Source organism: Microcebus murinus, chromosome 9, assembly GCF_040939455.1.
Source record: "Microcebus murinus isolate Inina chromosome 9, M.murinus_Inina_mat1.0, whole genome shotgun sequence".
NCBI lineage: Eukaryota > Metazoa > Chordata > Mammalia > Primates > Cheirogaleidae > Microcebus > Microcebus murinus.
The window spans coordinates 30,866,323-30,882,743 of NC_134112.1; the positions used below are offsets into that span (position 1 = coordinate 30,866,323).

General features: G+C 36.4%; 1 protein-coding gene across 1 annotated transcript in view; it reads right to left on the reverse strand.

Annotated features, from left to right (window-relative positions):
* The window catches only part of ITGB8 (integrin subunit beta 8), a 79,053-nt gene that overhangs the window by 6,944 nt on the left and 55,688 nt on the right, over window positions 1-16,421 (reverse strand). The window contains exons 7-12 of the mRNA XM_012781000.3: window positions 16,214-16,309; window positions 12,257-12,346; window positions 8,519-8,653; window positions 5,693-6,098; window positions 3,066-3,291; window positions 1,896-2,002 (exon numbers count right to left, since the gene is read on the reverse strand). Coding sequence (XP_012636454.1) covers window positions 1,896-2,002; window positions 3,066-3,291; window positions 5,693-6,098; window positions 8,519-8,653; window positions 12,257-12,346; window positions 16,214-16,309 — 1,060 coding nt within the window. The remainder of the gene's footprint in view (window positions 1-1,895; window positions 2,003-3,065; window positions 3,292-5,692; window positions 6,099-8,518; window positions 8,654-12,256; window positions 12,347-16,213; window positions 16,310-16,421) is intronic.

Below are 16,421 nucleotides of genomic sequence, written 5' to 3' on the forward strand. Positions count from 1 at the left end.
TCTCTCAGAAGGAAAATCCAAAATGCTCTGTTTCAAAGGTGGTGTTCCACCTTCAGGTTCACATCACACATGCCCTTTGTTCTGACAGACTGTCATTTCCCTTGGCTGATTAGGACTACTCAATCAGCTACAGTAGATCCTTAAAGAGGGCATATGGTTTGACCCACTTACTGGCTTCTTGCCTGGCAGAAGTGTGGCCAGAGAGACTAAAGAACAGCGTTTAAATGTGATGGAGTGGCCAGATAATAGAGGTGCCTAACAAATGCCCTTTCCCTGGCCTTGCACAATGGTTGTGAAGGGGAGGGGAGCCCCCTAGCTACTGATGCATTTAAGAAATGTTTCTAATAGGTTAGGATAGAGGACATTTTCAGGGCTCAAATCTGCATGCATTTTTAAATATTGTTATGATGATAAAACATCCACCCCTGGCTCATGCCTTTCTTAGTTTAGGTCAGGCCAGGGCTTTTCCTAAGGAGCTTTAAGGGAATACTTTTTGTAACAACACTTAAGTCAGAGTAGTATTTACTTAACATAACAAATGATATGTTGATATTCATTAGAAAAGGCACTTGGCTTTCTGGAGTGATTGCTGCAGCCCCAGCTGGTAGCACATGGGCTCCTTTCAGAGCCAAATTCATTACAGGCTAAACTCAGTGTGGATGCAAGGGAAAGAGGAAACAAACTCTGCAGAAAGTTAATTCTTCTGTACAGTGTCTGTAAGAGCTAAAATTTTTCTTATAGATTGGAGGAGAGATTTGAAATAATAGCAGCAATAGGAATGTTTTCAATGAAGACATAATTTCAAGCTTAATTTCTAATGCATGTGCAGTCCCACACCTTACACCTGTATGAAGTAGGGTTCTGGAGTTTTGGGTTCTCACAAACTTTTTTTTAAAAATAATCTTTGAACTTTGGGAGGCTGGAGTGGGAGGATCCTTTGAGGCCAGAAGTTTGAGACCAACCTGGACAACACAGTGAGACCTCATCTCTACAAAAATATAGAACCATTAGCCAGGTATGCTGGTTCCCCTTTAGTCCCATTTACTCAGGAGGCTGAGACAGGAGGATCACTTAAGCCCAGGAGTTTAAGGTTACAATGAGCTATCATTGGCCTTATCATTCAGACTAAAAGTTCCATACCCTTTCCATTGTGCCACATTTATGATCATTCACCCCTAAACGATATTTATGTCAAAATGCAAAGTACTAGGAGGCAATGGCCCTTTTCAAGTTACGTATTTTGCAAAAGCAGAATTCTAGAAATTTTTGGCATCACCTGAAACATGAAAGTAAATGTTGATTAGACATGAAGAAGTTCACAACTAGAAGCAAGTTTGAGTTATGAAGGAAAATGATGGCTCTATAGACCTTATCTCTTATTGAAATGAATCTACATGGGGACTCATACTTTTGGCTCACTGAGGCCTCTCTGGATAATTTATTGGCTGCTCTTCCATGGAGGTGCCCAACACAGAAGTTTATTAATAGCTGGGCAGAGGAGATGAGAAACCTAACCACTCAACCACATCATGGCAAGCCTACTCTGTTGCTCTGTTGGTTAAGAGTAACACCTCTGGGAGATTTAAAAAATTGAATCACAAACTCATTAAACTGTATATGTTAATATGTGCAGTTTTTGTACATAAATGATACTTCAGTAAAAAATAAAGCAATGTTCTGTAAAATGTATATATGTTAATATGTGCAGGTTTTGTACACAAATGATACTTCAGTAAAAAATAAAGCAATGTTCTAAAAAATAAAGCAATGTTTCATAATTTAAAAAAAATGAAGCCATTAGTACTTTCCTTAGCATAGTTAATTATGGGACCTTTTGGAGAACATAATCTTCTCCAGATACTCTTCATTGCTTTGATTATTGTGCTTTGGTTTACCTGATGTTTGGTCCACATAATGCTGTTCCATGAGAGCACATGATGTTTTACACTGATCAAGTACAGCTTGAGACAGATTGTGAGGGTGAAGGCATTGTGCACAATTCCTGGAAGGGGAACAGAAGTGAAAACATTTATTTTTTAAAAAGAGAGTAGATGTAATATTTTCTGCAAAAAATAAAATGACAAAATAAAAATCACCAGACAGTTCAAATTTTCATTAGGTTCATTTAAAATAACTCCATCACTATGTTGAAATATTTATTTTCCAAATGATTGAAGTAAATGACCATGCATAATTCTAAAAAACTTAATCTACTGATCTGAGAAAGTGAATGTTTTAAAATTTTGAATGAAACAGATTATTTGGATTAGTGGTCTTTGAGCAGATCTCAAATTGTTATTGGAAATTAATTTGGCACAAAACAATATCACTTTCATTTAACATGTCACTTTTCATTTATATATCACTTGTTTCTAGAGTGCTTTTTAGTCACCATTATTATCATTAAAATATTAAACATTAAAGATAGTAATAACAGCTAATATTTATTCTATGATTGCCATGCACCAAGTACAAAGGTGTTTTTTTTTTACATGAATCGCTTCATTTAATTCTTTCACAGAACTATAACAAGGTATTATTGTTATTATTATTATTATCCTCACTTTTGATATCAGGAATCTGAGGCACAGAGAATTTTAACAACTTGTCCTAGATCATACTATTACTAATAATAAACTGGACAGCAGGCAGCCTCTATTTTTAAACACATGTTTCGAGATGTGCAACATTTGGGGGATGGACACGCTTGAAGCTCTTACTCGGGGGAGGGTGGCATGGGAAATATATGTAACCTTAACACTTGTACCCCCATAATACTCTAAAATAAAAAAAAAGAACAGAAAAATAAACAACCATGTTTCAAAAAAGCTAAGGTAAAGAATGTCCAGATTTACTCTGATGCTTCCACAGCTACCTGTGGCCAAGGATTGGAATCCAAGTCTACTATTAATAATTGCTAAAATTTCTTATTTAATTCTTTTTCAGCACGATGGCAACAATATATCTGGCAGCTTTTAAGATTAAAGAAAGAAGAGCAAAAAAAGGACAGAAGCAGCTATCATGAGGGACTGCTGTATACGTGTCTGGAAATAGGGGAATCCTACCAGTTTTCCTTGCAGGCCGCCTGGCAGGTGGGGCAGTGTTCACAGAAGCGGCCGAGGCTCCTGGGGTCAGTGCACTCACACCTGCCACACACACATGTGCCTCTTCCGCTGCACACTTGGCCCTTTGAGTTGACACAGTGCTGGGCGGACGCTGACGGGCACTGGCACCGGTCCCCTTCCCAGCCACTGAAGCATTGGCACCTGCCCGCTTCACACTCTCCATGTCCTGCAACAGAGACACCCCAGGACGTAAGTTATTGGGACCACTGACTCCGCGAAGAGTTCCCAACCATGGTTGGCCCTCCCATCTCCATGGAAACACACTGACAGGCCAGTGAATGGAAACGGCATCATTTTCTACTGGTCTGATGTAAACAATGCCAGGACTTAGGAGTGTCTATTTCCAGAGCTGTTCTACTGCAGATAATCTCCCCACGCCAATATATTGTGCTAACAAGTGTGAAGGGCACCCCTGCTTTGGTGGCTACGTGAATGTCACGGTACATTCAGTGTTAAATTAAAAACACACAAATATAAAGATCCTACAAAGGCTGAAGTAATGTTAACTTTCTGACTTGAAAGCAGAAAAATAAGGGTTAGTTGATTAATGGCTTCCAAAATCTATTCTCTCAGTCTTTCATTATTGCTAAATGCCTGGAGTAACTTTGAAGGACTGTGAGGTAAAGCTACTACTTCAGAGCTGCTGGTACCATGTTTAAAGATAAGATCTCCCGAGAAGTGGAACTAACCTGTGCACATCCTTACTACGTTATTTACTAGGCTAGTGGGGCATACCCTAATCCATGCTGTGAGCTGTTATTAGGTGGTAAAAGGAAGAAAGAATGAATGATGGGGTGTGTGTGTGTAGGGGGGCATATATGCAGATAAATAACTTGAATAAACACTGGCTACACATAATTAAATGAATTTTAGACTGCAGAAAGTGTCCAACATTTAACATGCCCATGTGAAATCTTCAAGAGTGGGTACATTTTACTGTTTCCTTCCTTCCTTCCTTCTTTACTTCCTTCTTTCTTCCTTACATCCTTTCCTTCCTTTCTTCCCTCTCTCCCTTCTTTTATTGCTAAGCACTGAGTAATTGTTCCACAGAGTCTACCGTAGGATCAGCTCAATTTGCTAAGTGCAAAGCTAATGAGGTCCAGGCCAAACAAATGCCTGCCAGACCCCGCTCCAATACGCAGGCTGCACACTGAGTCCCAGCCAGGTGACCCGTGCACATGTGTTTTTACTCCCAAAGGAGACTGGTGGAGAGAATGCACGTCAGCCCTACTTATACTCAGCTCATACTTATACACAAAGAATTCAAAGCAGATTCTCAACTGCCTGTGGGTTGTAGTCACATAGAAGGGCCAGTATATTGATTTTTGTTATTTCACTGCAAACAGAAACTTGCAACAAATATTTGATGTATTTGAAACTTCTTTGACAGAACGACAGCTGTATAAAATGATCTCAGAAAATTCTTTCTTTTCTCTGTATTTCTCTTCTCTGTAAAATATAGCAGACAACTGCTTGTTCATCCTAAAGTCAGCTATAATGCCAGTTACTGCTGAATAAATGTTTGGAATAGAAAATATCTTATGCATGTAATAGAATAAAAAGGCAATTTGCCATCACATCTTTAGCTGATACAGGCCAAATTTTTAGCTTACTCAAGAATAGAATAGTTTTTATAGGTTTGTTACTTTCCATATGCTTATGGCAATGAAAAATTTCCATTCCTCAATAATTTAATAAATATTTATAATATACAAGTATTACAAAGGTGTTCTCACGATAAGTGAATCTAGCATGTTGTCAAAGAAAAATTATCACAGAACTCAAATGACAGGTAATTTAATTAATTTAAAAATAATATTTTTGTTAAAATTTTCAAATGTTGAACAGATGTTCTGAAATCTAACCTCTAGGTGGAAGCAAACTGAATTAACCAAAGTAATCTTGGTATTTTTATTTTAATTCATTTCAGTTTTTCAATTTGGCCTGTCTGTGGCCTCCAGGACAAATCTTTTAGATTACTTAGTAAATCAGTATTTTGTTGACAAATGCTGTCCTTTGTCAATTTTGTTGCTGGTGGTGTTCCAAAAATAAACTAGAAAGGTTTAATTTACTGTAAACTTATAATAGCATCTATAATAATGCATTAAGAATTTTCCAGTGAGTGAAAAAGAATACTTTTATAGCTCACTTATCATCCTGACAAGAATAAAACCTTCTGAGCAAGCTGGAGGGAGTTTACCAGAATGAATCAGATCCTTCTAGAAGAATACCCTGATTCTTCTAGAAAATGTATCAGACATCATCAGTAATTTCCTTGTTGGTATATTTCTTTCCAAGATCAAGGAATATATATGAATAACAATTAATCTTAGGTTTTTATTTTGAAGCATTTTCTGTATAAAATAAGTTAAAATACAAATATTAAAATCACGTGCTATATAAATCTGTTGTCATTCCCTATTAATAGTTTCATAGTTTATAAACCTTTGAATAACAAATTAGGATTCAGTATTGTTAATTTATAAAGATGTGATTTAAAGATATTTTAACATATATGCTAGTGTAGTAGTGATTAGTAAAAACCGCCTGCATATATTCATACTTACCAGCACACATACTTCCATGGTGATAGGGACAAGAAAAGTCATCTTTTTCACAGTATTTTCCATACACTTTTCCAAGCTTAATTTTGTGACACACACATTTACCACAAATACAAACTCCTCGGCCACTGCAAACAGGTTGATCTTTGTGTGACTTGCAGCTCTCGGAAGAAAGTTCATCTTCTTCAAAATGACATTTATTTTCATCACACTGGAAACACTTGGAATCTAGAAAAGTTTCATCCGCGTACTTTCCTTTAGGTCTGTTGTTGTCCTCACACTGACAGCTGCAGTTTCTGTGTATATGAATTTTAGTGGTTTCATTGAAACCAATGGGTTTGATTATTGCATAGTTTTTTCCTCCTGTGACATCACATTTTTTCATTGTAACTGTTACATTGAAAAGAACCTAAATTTAGGAGGAAAAAGGAAATACACTTATATACCTGGACTATTTTTATTACCAATATTATATCTGTTAATAATATTTGAATCAATAATAACCCATCTTAGAGAAATTAATGATGATTTAATATACAATCTCTTTCATATGTGAATGTGATATCTTTTTAATGTTATTTATTTCCTAATTAATGAGCTAGGGAGTTAAAGGGTGCAAGTGCTGCTAATTGCCTACACTGCACCACTAAATAAACCTGGGTGCAGGCCTATTTCAAGCACCTACTTCACCTAGATGATTAATTTCTTAGCACACTTGAGAAAGAATAGACCATTTCCTGTATTCAGTCCTTAAAAATGTAGGGTTTTTGAATATGTGATACTAGGGATATATCAAATAAACCAAAGTAAAGGCCTTCTCTCTGCTAGTTTAAAACCCTGAGATGAGATGTTCAAACGAAAAGTTTTTATATTGTTTCTATTTTTTAGGAGCCCAAGTAAAGTTTCAGAGTTAAACTTTAGTTGATACTGGTATCAATGGAGTAAAACATGAGGCTTTCTCTGATGTTACTCAAGAGAAAAAGGTATAGGACTCCTATTCTCAGATCTTAAAATCTCAATACAAGATCATATATTTATCTCAGTGGGAGAAGCTAGCCCAGAACTAAGGACTTGGGCTGCAGGGATTGCTTTTCCCAATAAAACTACTGTTTCTCAAAACTTTTTCTTTTTCTCTATTTTTGCACAATATGACTCATTTAACATATTTATTTTTATTCATCGATTTACCTTACCATCTTTAGGTTCTTTGGCAAATACAATATATATAATATATATATATAATATATATATTCTTTCATATTGTACTGAGATGAATTATAATTTAAAAATAATTGTGCTAGGCTTTTTTGTTGGAATATATATATATATATATACATATAATGATATAAAAGATCTAAGTTTAGGTTTATATATGCATTAGGAATTAGCCTCATAAAAATCAATATAGTTGGTATTATACTTGAACTGTCATTATTTTTAAGAATGTTAAGGATTAACAGATGCATAAGATAATGTGGTCACTGCCAATACTAGTAATAGAGCAAAACTTGGGATTTATATAATTAAGAGGTCATATGACTATTCCTGAGAGTCAAACTATTTATACTACTTGGTTGAAAGTGAAGGGAAAAAAGAAGGCAAAGAAAAAGAAAAAACATAAAAAGCAAGAAAAACCATTCTTCTAAAATTGAGAATTTAAAGGAAAGAACCACTTCTAAGCGGATAACCATTTTTCAGAAAGTAACTTGGTGCTATCTTTTGCTAGTAAAACGTTTTCTCTGTATTTAATGAAAATCAAATGTGTACTTTGCAAACTGGTAGATGATGTCTTTTGAACAAAATCCAAGGAGTGATTATAGAGGAAACTACAGAATTAGAAACTTGCAATAATTAGTACAGCTTGTAGGAACAATTATACTACCCACAGATTCTAAAATTCCTCAGAGGGAAACGTATATTCTAACTAGAGAGAAAGAAAGTTTCTCTTTTATTTGATTTTGGAATTTTCTATCTCAATAACTATTTTTTCTTTTTCTCTATAGCATGACATTAAATAATTAATTATCATAAAAACTTAGAGGCGAAAGGAAGAGGGATTAGAAATCTTCTAGTCCAAGTCATTCATTTAAAAATGAGGCAACTGATGCCTCGAGAGCTAAATGACTCCCTGTAAATCACTTCCCCCTAGAAGGATTCCCTAAGTGCATGTGTGTGTGTGTGTGTGTGTGTGTGTGTGTGTTACTCTGTATTGTGCCAATCGTTGGAGAGTCCCTGTCTTTAATCCTGTTTCCTGATGCCGCTATAATCTGGATCTCTCCCTTACATCTCATGCCTTTACAGAAGATGCCACTTCTCCTTTCTCAATGTTCCTATGAAATTTCCCTCATTAGGAGTGCACTGGGGCAATCATGCAGCGAAAGATTTTGAAATGCATAGCCTTTATCAACTGTTCCATCACTCCCATTCTTCTCTGTGACTAACTACTTTCAATTTCACATGTACTCTAAGAATTTGTGGATTTGAAACCAAAAAAGCATTATCATCATCTTTAAATGTAGACACTATTTGTCTGAGAAGATGTGATTTCCTATTCTATACTGGTGGTGATGCCTAAGTTTAAAGTAACTATTATTAAGTAAGTGTTTAATATAATATACATTTCTTTATTTATTTTAACTTTAGAGTTTTTGAGAATAATCAGTTGGGTTAGCAACTTTAAGAAGAGACAATGAAAGTTACTTTGAAATATAAATAAGATTCTTGGAGTCGATAGGAAGTAAAGTTTTCCGGAACTATTTGATTTCTCTGTGAGCAAGCATGCCAAACAACTTAGTTGATTTAAAATGGGAAAAACGCACACTGACATACTTCATCATTGCTCGTCACGTTTCCACATCCCTCTGTGCCTGGTTTTCTGGCCCCATCTGGACAGATGGCGGTAATGTTAAAATAGACGCCTTGTACCTGGTTTTCCACCTGAACTTTGACTTCTGAAATGAGTTTCTGCAGAGACACATTTCTTGAATTAATAATGTAATAGTTTCAAATCTAAGCAACACAGTAGAGTCAAGCATATTAAATCATTATAGATCTAAGTTTTAACTAAATCAAAAAGTCTGTCTCTATATAAGGATGAATAAAAACAGTGCTTCTACCTAATTACCCAATTCTATTTGAAATACTTAAGAAATATTGAATGATTATATTATCCACATTTAAATTGCCCTATTTTTCACATATTTCCATGACTGTGCATTTTGATGACTTAAATATATTTCTCACTCAGACTGTTACCAAAATAGTCATCTTTAATCTAGTAATACTTATATTTTATGATCAAGTTTAAATAAAACACTGAAAACACATATATCATCACAAAGGGTAAATCTTGCCAGCTTAACAAATGTAGAACATGCTTCTCACATATTCAGCTGCAGAAGAAATAATTTAGTTTCATATGCTTGTGACTATTATGGAAGCTAAAATGCCTTATTCATACAGAGTTGAAAGGTTCATTTTTGGGAAGTCATTTCTATATTGTAGGCACAAGAATTACCTGAAACATATGGTCCTATAAACTTCTCCAAGAATGGCCTAGGATTTTTGCCAAGTCCCTGGGACTTGCTTGTATCAGACAAATTTGTTCCAATCCCTAACACCAAAATAAGGCCTCTTATTGGAAGAAAACCATTCATTCGTTTATTCACTCATTTATACCCTTATTCAATAAACATTTATTTAATGTCACTCATGTAACACAGACACATACTAATTTCTTCCATCACAATCTCTGAGGTCCAAAGGACCTGGCTAACTTAAATATACATTTCAGATATGTATATATTTTGTCCATACAACTAAGAGTTTACTACATGCAAAAATCCTTAGTTTATACTTGTCAACAAAAGAAAGGGAAAAAATGTTGTAAGTACCTAAGGAAAGAGAGTGAGTAGCAGGATATGAAGAAGAAAAATAATTTCCAGTGGCTTCTAATTCTTTACTTGAGTAATTATTCTTAGATGGTACAATTGATAAAAAAAATGTACTTAATGACCGATAATTGATCATGGAATTCTGGTAGTATCTTTTTAGAACAAGATACTTTCTTCAAATTTCTCAGTGTAAATATTATTTGCATTAGGTGAGACTATGTCAGCCACATTTTTTATCTGCTAGAGAGCCCATACCCTGCAACCATTAACTGAATAATTTAGTAAACCAATAGAAACTTCAGTGGTATACAAATGATGTTGATTTGCAAGTCTGAAAGATTATAAGGAAATACCTAGCACAATGAACATTCTTAGTCTGTCCTTCTGAAATTTTACTTCTTTTAAGACCTTAAGCCAATTAGGTCAATGTTTTTCCAGCAGAGTGTGAATACAAATTGTTAAAATTCTGTTCAGTTTTGGGGATTTAGAAATTAAGCTCCAAACATAAGCTTATGCTTCCATTTTAATATCTAATAGGTACAGAGGCAGAATCTGTTTTTTTCCTGATGTGTAAGTCTTTAATGAATTGTGAATTATTTCTGTTGGACTGTGAAGATAAAATGAAATTTCAGAAGAATTTTGAAAATATAGACATATATAAAATAATAACGAATCCCAACTTAAGGAGAGTAGTTAGCCAAAATAAGTTTTTGTTGGATTTGCTATTATTTTTCCACTGTTTAAGGTTAATCAGAACTACAATAGTCTAAGGCATGGATACATATCCTAGGCAAATAAAGAATTTGAAACCAAATGCTGCTGTCTCCTTTGTCTTTGGTGCAGTCTGACTGACCCACAGATAAAAATCTGTTAACTTATATACCTTGTTTGGAGTGATAAACAGGTTCCTACTACAAAAATGTAGGGTGACTCCTAACAGTATAAGCTCCTTTCTTATTTTGATTATTCTCAGGAACAAACTCCCGATGGGAATGCCCGCCTAGTCCTAATGTTCTTTTATAACAGTGAGAAAGAGATGTCATTTAAGATGTTCTTCCTTATTTTACTCAATGTACTTTTTAGACATAGAAAAAAGCCTCTGCAAAAAAAAAAAAAAAAATCTAGTAAGGTTTCTTTTTCTTTTAAAAGAAGAAAGTTTAAACAAGTTCATTTGATATTCTGTGTCTACTTCCTGCCTCTCCCTTTTATGCCCAGGTTTAAGGCAGGTGCAGCCTTGAGAAAATTACAAGAGAAGAAGCCTAAGGTTTTTCACAATGCTTTAGCCTACAACTTACACTATTAAACTCTACATGTCAGGAAGGGAATCAGAGAATCTGGGAAAGTGAGACTTTATAATTGGCCTATAAATTCAAGTTAGAATAAAGCGTATCTTTTGACACCATGTAGCAAATGAAAAACAGGTGGTATCAAACAGGAGGAAGCACCTGGGGCCTAGAGCTGAGAAACACCTGGATTCTGATCCTGCTTCTGCTGCTTATTAACTGTAAAATTTTTGGTTAATTTGTTCAACTTCTCTGAGCCTCGGTTTCTACAAATATATAGTGGAGTACTAACACCTGCCTTATAGGTCAGGTGTGAGGATTAAATGAGGTCATGTATGAAAAGTGATGGATCTTAGTGGTATGGAAGTAATGGTCACTATTATTGCAATGCCTAAACAGAGATTATCATATCCAAGAATGACCCAGGTTGAGGGAGCAGATGTTTCCTTAAAGTCTTTGCATTTAGTCCTTTTTCTTTGTTTGTTTGTTTGTTTGTTTGTTTTGGAGACAGAGTCTCACTCTGTTGCCTGGGCTAGAGTGCTGTGGCATCAGCCTAGATCACAGCGACCTCAAACTCCTGGGCTCCAGTGATCCCCTTGTCTCAGCCTTCAGAGTAGCTGGGACTACAGGCATGCTCTATCATGCCCGGCTAATTTTTTATATTTTTAGTTGCCCAGCTAATTTCTTTCTATTTTTAGTAGAGACTGAGGCTGGTCTCAAACTCCTAACCTCAAGAGATCCTCCAGCCTCTGAGGCCTGAGGCCTCTGAGAGGTCTCAGCCTCTCAGAATTCTAGCATTACAGGTGTGTGCCACCGTGCCTGGCCTAAGCATTTACTCTTTACAGGACTGATGAATGAAGACAGCTATCAGTTCAATAAAATCGCATATCCACTATGATGATTCTTTTAATCAAACCGTTCTGATAAAATTGCTAAAATAATTGGTTGAAACAATCAAGTGAGATACCAATAGAGGCTTCTTAGTAATCTTTCTATCCCAGACAGTTCATTTCCCTGGCAAATTATTGCTCTAAATAACTGTGGATTTCTTTCTTTATCTTTTTGACATATGAAATTATAAAATATCTTGGCAATAAAGTATAGTATATAGTCATGATTTGATGACTTGGTGAGCATTGGATTTGGAAGGAAATTTAGATAGCCACGAGCCCAATCTTAGTCTATTGTCAAAGAGACAAATGATGCACAGAAGGCTGACATGACTCTTTCCCAAGGTATCAAGGCTACTTAGTGGTAGAGCCAGACAAACTCCAAGTTCCTAATTCCTAATTTCATGTCCTTTCTTCCCCTTCTTTCAAGATGATATGGCACTAGTTTGTACCTTGCCACAGAAATGCGGTTAATAAAAATTGGTTATAATATATACATACCTGATAGGCTTCTACGACCAAATTATTGAGATTTGCAGCCTTTGACTCTATTTCACCAGCAATGGTGCCCGGCAAAAGGGGTAGAAGGTCCTATAAAACATATCAGTAGCATTTAAATAATGACAACGGTAGGTGAGGGTTTAGTAATCAACAAATATTAAACGTTTTCGTAGTTATCAGTGGAAGATGGGCCATTACACAAATGAAAAAATATAAGACATAAGAAAAATAAAAGCAACCTAGTCAGGCACTCAGAATGCATACCCCTGAAATGGTAGCATGTTTATGTGCATGTGCATGTGTATTCATGCATCCTGAATTACCATACATGATGACCTAAAAATCCAATCGAAATATAGACCAGTATCTCCCAAAGTATCTTCCATGGACCATAGTCCCCAGAGATTTAAAACATGACAAGGGTTCTGAAGGCAAAGAGGTTTGGGAAGTTTTGCATATGGTTTCTTCCACTTAGAGACTCAAAACGCACATTTGCAAATTAAAAGGTCCAGAGTAGGCCGGTAATTTGCAAACGATTTAACATTATTTAATGCAACATTTCCCAATACTCTTTAGTTACCAGATTTGATTTTCATGTAACATACAGATATTTTATAGAACTACTGTTCCATGGAATATCCTTTAAAACATGCTGGGCCAGACTAGTGGAAAAATCATAGTCACAACTAGAAGCTTCATGGAGAAGGCGTTCATGATGAATGGTGCCTAATAATTATGGAGAAGACTCTAGGTATTCCTGGGGGGGAAATGAGAATGAGCCAAGGATTAAAGCTCTAGAGTTGTAGATGAAGCAATTAACAGAGAAGAAACCAGTCTGACTAGGGTGAAGGGTGACTATTAATGAAGAATCAGATTATGAAAAGTCTTGAAATCCATTTGTTCACAGATCCTTCTATTCACAAGTATCATTAAGATCTTGTTATATTCCAGCCACTGCTTAGACATTAATAATCTGGTATCTCAAGTTTTAAGGAAAATATACAACTTATAGATTTTTAAAATTCATATATCAAACTTTTGTTGAGCACTTACTGTATACCACTTTGGAGAACCTAAACTGGTAGGCCACATAGTCCTATCTTTGGGTAGCTGATAGTATATAAATGACAACTTCACATAACACTGTACACGTGAAGCAACAGAGATATACCCAGACCCTAATGACAGGGACACTTGGCAAGCATTTGAAAGGTGGGTAAAGTCATCAAGGACTGTTTCCTGGAGGAGGTGGCTTATGAACTTTGTCTCAAAGGATGTGTAAGAGTTGAGATCAAGTAATGAGGGAGAAGGGCGTCCAGGCATGGGGGTAGGAAGCAAGAACAGACACAGAGGAAAGAAACAGCCTGGCGAGTGTATGTGCACGGGAAGATTCGAAGTGTGGCTGGTGGGACAGGTGCAAGGCGGGAAGCAGTGGGGAACGAGGCAGAGAGGCAGGCAGAGACCAGATGGCCTCGAATGCCACATTGGAGACTTAGTCCTCTAAATTAGAGGGCACCAAGGGAGTTCTGTGGTTACACTTGTGATTTCAATAGATTGTCCTGGCAGCCGGGTAAAGGATGGATTTGGGAGATCAGTTATGACACCGTCACAACCCAGAAAGGTGATTTCTAACAAAGATCCTTGGGCAAAGTAGGTGACTACAAGAGCATGGGCAGGACTCACAGCAAAGCCTGTCAGGCTTTGGAGCCTGTTGATTCTTACTTTGTGCACAATTCAATTACCATTAATAATAAACCTGGTTTTATGGTTTATTGGTAAGTGACATATTTTATTTATTTATTTATTTATTTATTCATTCATTCATTCATTCATTCATTCATTCATTCGAGACAGAGTCTCACTCTGTTGCCCAGGCTAGAGTGAGTGCCATGGCGCCAGCCTAGCTCACAGCAACCTCAAACTCCTAGGCTCAAGCAATCCTACTGCCTCAGCCTCCTGAGTAGCTGGGACTACAGGCATGTGCCACTATGCCTGGCTAATTTTTTCTATATATATTAATAGCCAATTAATTTCTTTTTTTTATTTATAGTAGAGATGGGGTCTCACTCTTGCTCAGGCTGGTTTCGAACTCCTGACCTCGAGCAATCCGCCCGCCCTGGCCTCCCAGAGTGCTAGGATTATAGGCATGAGCCACTGTGTCCGGGCAAGTGGCATATTTTAAAAGGAGTAGGGAGAAACTGCTGAAACCAATAACACGATCCAGAAATAATAAACAGCAGAGTAAAAGGAAGCAAACTATAGAAAACTGCTCAGTATTTGGAAGTCAACTATCAAGTCAACTATCAACCTTAGAAGTTCAGAACACAGGATTTGGGTTGTTAGAAAACTTTGGGCAAGTATTCAACCTTCCTAAATGTGGTTCCTCGTCTGTAAAATGGGCCTATTAATAAGACTGCCCTCATTATTCTGAGCCCGCTTACAGGATTAGATGAGTTAATGTTTACAAACTCAGTGCCTGACAATAGTTAAGTATCCAATAAGTGGAAACTGTTTCTGTTGTTAATGAAATGGTTTAGGACATTTAATTTGGGCCAGAGCCCTTCTACTGTGAATGTTAATTTATTGTTGAAATTAAGAAGTGGTTCCATGGTATACAAATTTGGGAAAACAGGAAATTAAAGTTTCACCAAGTTTTCTAAGGGAAGAAGTGATAGGCTTAGAGTAATGCTTTCAGATGGCCAATATCATAAATATTAGGGAAGCTGGGGTTCAAGCATTTGCTGAAGCCAAAAGAAAATGTAGTTTCTCTGAAGTATTAAAATAAAAAAAAACTAAAGGGTACTGGAGTCTGGCCACCGAGGAAGGTGAACAGGTAGGAAGTAGAAGGAAGAAGCCAAGATAGCAAAGAAGAAGACAGCCCAGAGAACAGAGACACACAATGAAAATCAGGATATCACAGAATCATGAAAAGGAAGCAAAAAGAGTTTCTAGGAAGAAAGAACCAAAAAGACTGTACAAAGAAGGCTACAGCAGGAGCCTTCTACAGCAACTATAGAAAAGCAGTTCTATGTTGGTGAGTCCGTGACACCTCCAGAATGACACAGCTGCCAAAAGCCTATGCTGGTCATGGGCCTCATCTGGCCCAAAGGACTCTGGACATCACCAAGATTATTCTCATGTACAAAGGCTTTGGCTCAGTCACTTCCATGGCTCCTCTTGGTCCTTTTATTAGATGACCTAGACCTAAGCTAGGTGTGTTGGTGCTATTGGAAATTAAGCTGATGTTCTCCAACTTGTTCTTTTTTTTTTCTTTCTTTTTCTTTTTCCTTTTTTTTCTTTTTTTTTGATATAGGTCTTACTGTGTTGCTCAGGCTAGACTCCAGTGTCATAATCAAAGCTCATTTCAGCCTTGACCTCCTGGGCTCAAGCAATTCTTCCACCTCAGCCTCTGCTGTAGCTAGGACTAAAGGTGGGTGTATTCCTATGCCTGGCTAATTTTTTAATTTTCTGTGGAGATGGGGGTCTTGTTATGTTGTCCAGGCTGGTCACAAATTCTGGGTCTCAAGCGATCCTCCTGCCTTGGCATCTAAATTTGACCTATTATAAGGGTGTGCCCAGGGACCAAAATATAAGCAGGACTCTGGACATGAAAGGTATAAAGTTGGAACATGAACCACTTTTCACCTGATAAAAGTCTTTCCCATTATTGTCACTTTCAGTACTACCCTAAGTATCAGGCTGTGCCCACGTGTATTGAATATAATTCCCAAATGGCATTTAGTGCCCACGCTTGGTTCTAGGTGTTACAAACCTAAATAGAATTTATATTTAAATTCTAACTTAAGATACTGTAAAGTATACTTTAATTAATACAGTATTAAATTTAGATTGTACAAAGTATAATTTCAGAATACTCATCTGTTATCTCTAAAAAGTGTCCTAATTTCAACTACCAATGTGAACATTTTAATTTTTATATTTTGAGAATTAACATACCTTATACCAATGAAATTGTTTTCCTTGAACTGCAAAAATCACATTGATGTTGTTGTCTATTAATTTTTCTGAAAGCTGGCCTAGTGAGGGATGTTCCTGTAATGCATAATGAAACAAAGAAGGGAGCGAAATTTAGTAGCTCTAACCCACACATATCCAAACACCTATTATGAAGAAAATTATACAACTTACATAAAAATGTCGTTGG